This window comes from Nestor notabilis, unplaced genomic scaffold (assembly GCF_000696875.1).
Source record: "Nestor notabilis isolate BGI_N333 unplaced genomic scaffold, ASM69687v1 scaffold31554, whole genome shotgun sequence".
In the NCBI taxonomy this organism is placed as follows: domain Eukaryota; kingdom Metazoa; phylum Chordata; class Aves; order Psittaciformes; family Psittacidae; genus Nestor; species Nestor notabilis.
Window position 1 is genome coordinate 19,739 of NW_009927608.1, and position 1,662 is coordinate 21,400.

Sequence of the window (1,662 nt, forward strand, 5' to 3'; positions counted from 1 at the left end):
CAACCTGGCCTTGAACACTGCCAGGGATGGGGCAGCCACAGCTTCTCTGGGCACCCTGTGCCAGCGCCTCAGCACCCTCACAGGGAAGAGCTTCTGCCTCAGAGCTCATCTCAGTCTCCCCTCGGACAGGTTAAAGCCATTCCCCTTGTCCTGTCCCTACATGCCTTGTCCCAAGCCCCTCTCCAGGTTTCCTGGAGCCCCTTTAGGCACTGGAGCTGCTCTAAGGTCTCCCCTTCAGGAGCCTTCTCTTCTCCAGCTGCCCCAGCCCAGCTCTCTCACCCTGCTTCTTGTCCTTTTACACCTTCCACCTGATCTGTGAAAATTACTCACTGCAGGTACTTCCATGTGGGAAAATTCTCCTCCTCTTCACAAGCCAGATGGACCAGTGTGCAGCTCTTGGTAAAGTTTAAAGATATGTATTTTGAAATACTCTTCTGTTAGAGCAGATCATCCAGGAATCTGAAACAACCATGTCTGGAATCTGCCTTTAATCCCACATACCTCGTGAAAGCCGTCGGACCCTTTGTTGCCACCCCTGCCCCGTCCACGATCTTTACGCTTCAGTTTCTTTTGCATCCCACGTCCTCGACCAATATTGTAGTTATTTCCTCTTTGAGAAATACCTGGAAAACAGAAATTACCTCTTTAAATGACCTCAGAAAGTAAAAGACAATGGTTATCTAGTGACAGTGAATACAGACAAATCACACTAACCAAGTATCTCCCTCTTTGCAGCCTAAGTCCTGTCTTGAATGACGAGCTGGCAAATACAACCGCACCAGCCAGCTGTGACCCTGTGCCTGCTCCTTGAAAAGCTCTTCACAGCAGCAAACTGAATCTAAAACCAATCTTGTCGCAAGCAGCACTCACAATTAGAAGTGCACACGTGTTATTTCTAACTAGCCCAAATACTTGAGGTATTTTGTGCTGTTTGGTCACTTTCTGAACTCAGAACTAAGGGGTACAACTGGCACTGCTTGTGGGTGCATGATTTGTTGTCACACCATGCAGGAAACCTGAGATCATAACCTAAGGAATGAGACAGAACAGCTTTGAATACAGACATGTTTAATAGGGACTGTCTAGAAGGCTCAGACTGCAATGATGCAGCCAGCAGCACACCAGGAGCCATGGGCTCATCTAAACCCACCCAGACAGAGTATCTGCTTTCTCATCAATCTCAACCCAAAGACAACCAGTTAGAAAGTTCTCACTTCAGGTGGCAGACACCCTACAACAGCAAGGCCAGCTCCAGTGAAAACACCTTCACTTCATCTCAGGTGACTTGCAGGCAGAGATTTAGAAGCAGTACTGCCAAGCAGCACATGAAAAGCCGTTTCTGCCTCAGCTAAAGAGGCCCTGACAATCTGTCATTGTGAATAAACTGGATACCATAAACCTTCACTGGAGTAAATGAAAGACAGCTTATTACCTTCGTACATCACACGGTACCTTCCTGAGAACCACTATGGTATTCATGCTGTCATACAAAACCCTGCTCAAACTGACTGGGAGTCAGGCTTTTAGCCATGATTCAAGGGAGAATTCCTCCTTGAGAGGAGTAGTTTTTAACTGGGGTTTGTATCAGCCCAGCTTAAATGTAAGAAGAGTTGTGAAAAGGATATAAATAAATATAAGGATAAATAAAAGGATAAATATAAA

General features: G+C 46.3%; 1 protein-coding gene across 1 annotated transcript in view; it reads right to left on the reverse strand.

Moving 5' to 3' along the window:
- Nucleotides 1–623, reverse strand: part of ZC3H6 (zinc finger CCCH-type containing 6) — a gene marked incomplete at its 5' end in the record, with an annotated part of 11,110 nt that extends 10,487 nt beyond the window's left edge. Inside the window, one exon of the mRNA XM_010014113.1 lies at nucleotides 502–623. Coding sequence (XP_010012415.1) covers nucleotides 502–623 — 122 coding nt within the window. The remainder of the gene's footprint in view (nucleotides 1–501) is intronic.
- Between the last annotated feature and the right edge of the window lie 1,039 nt (nucleotides 624–1,662).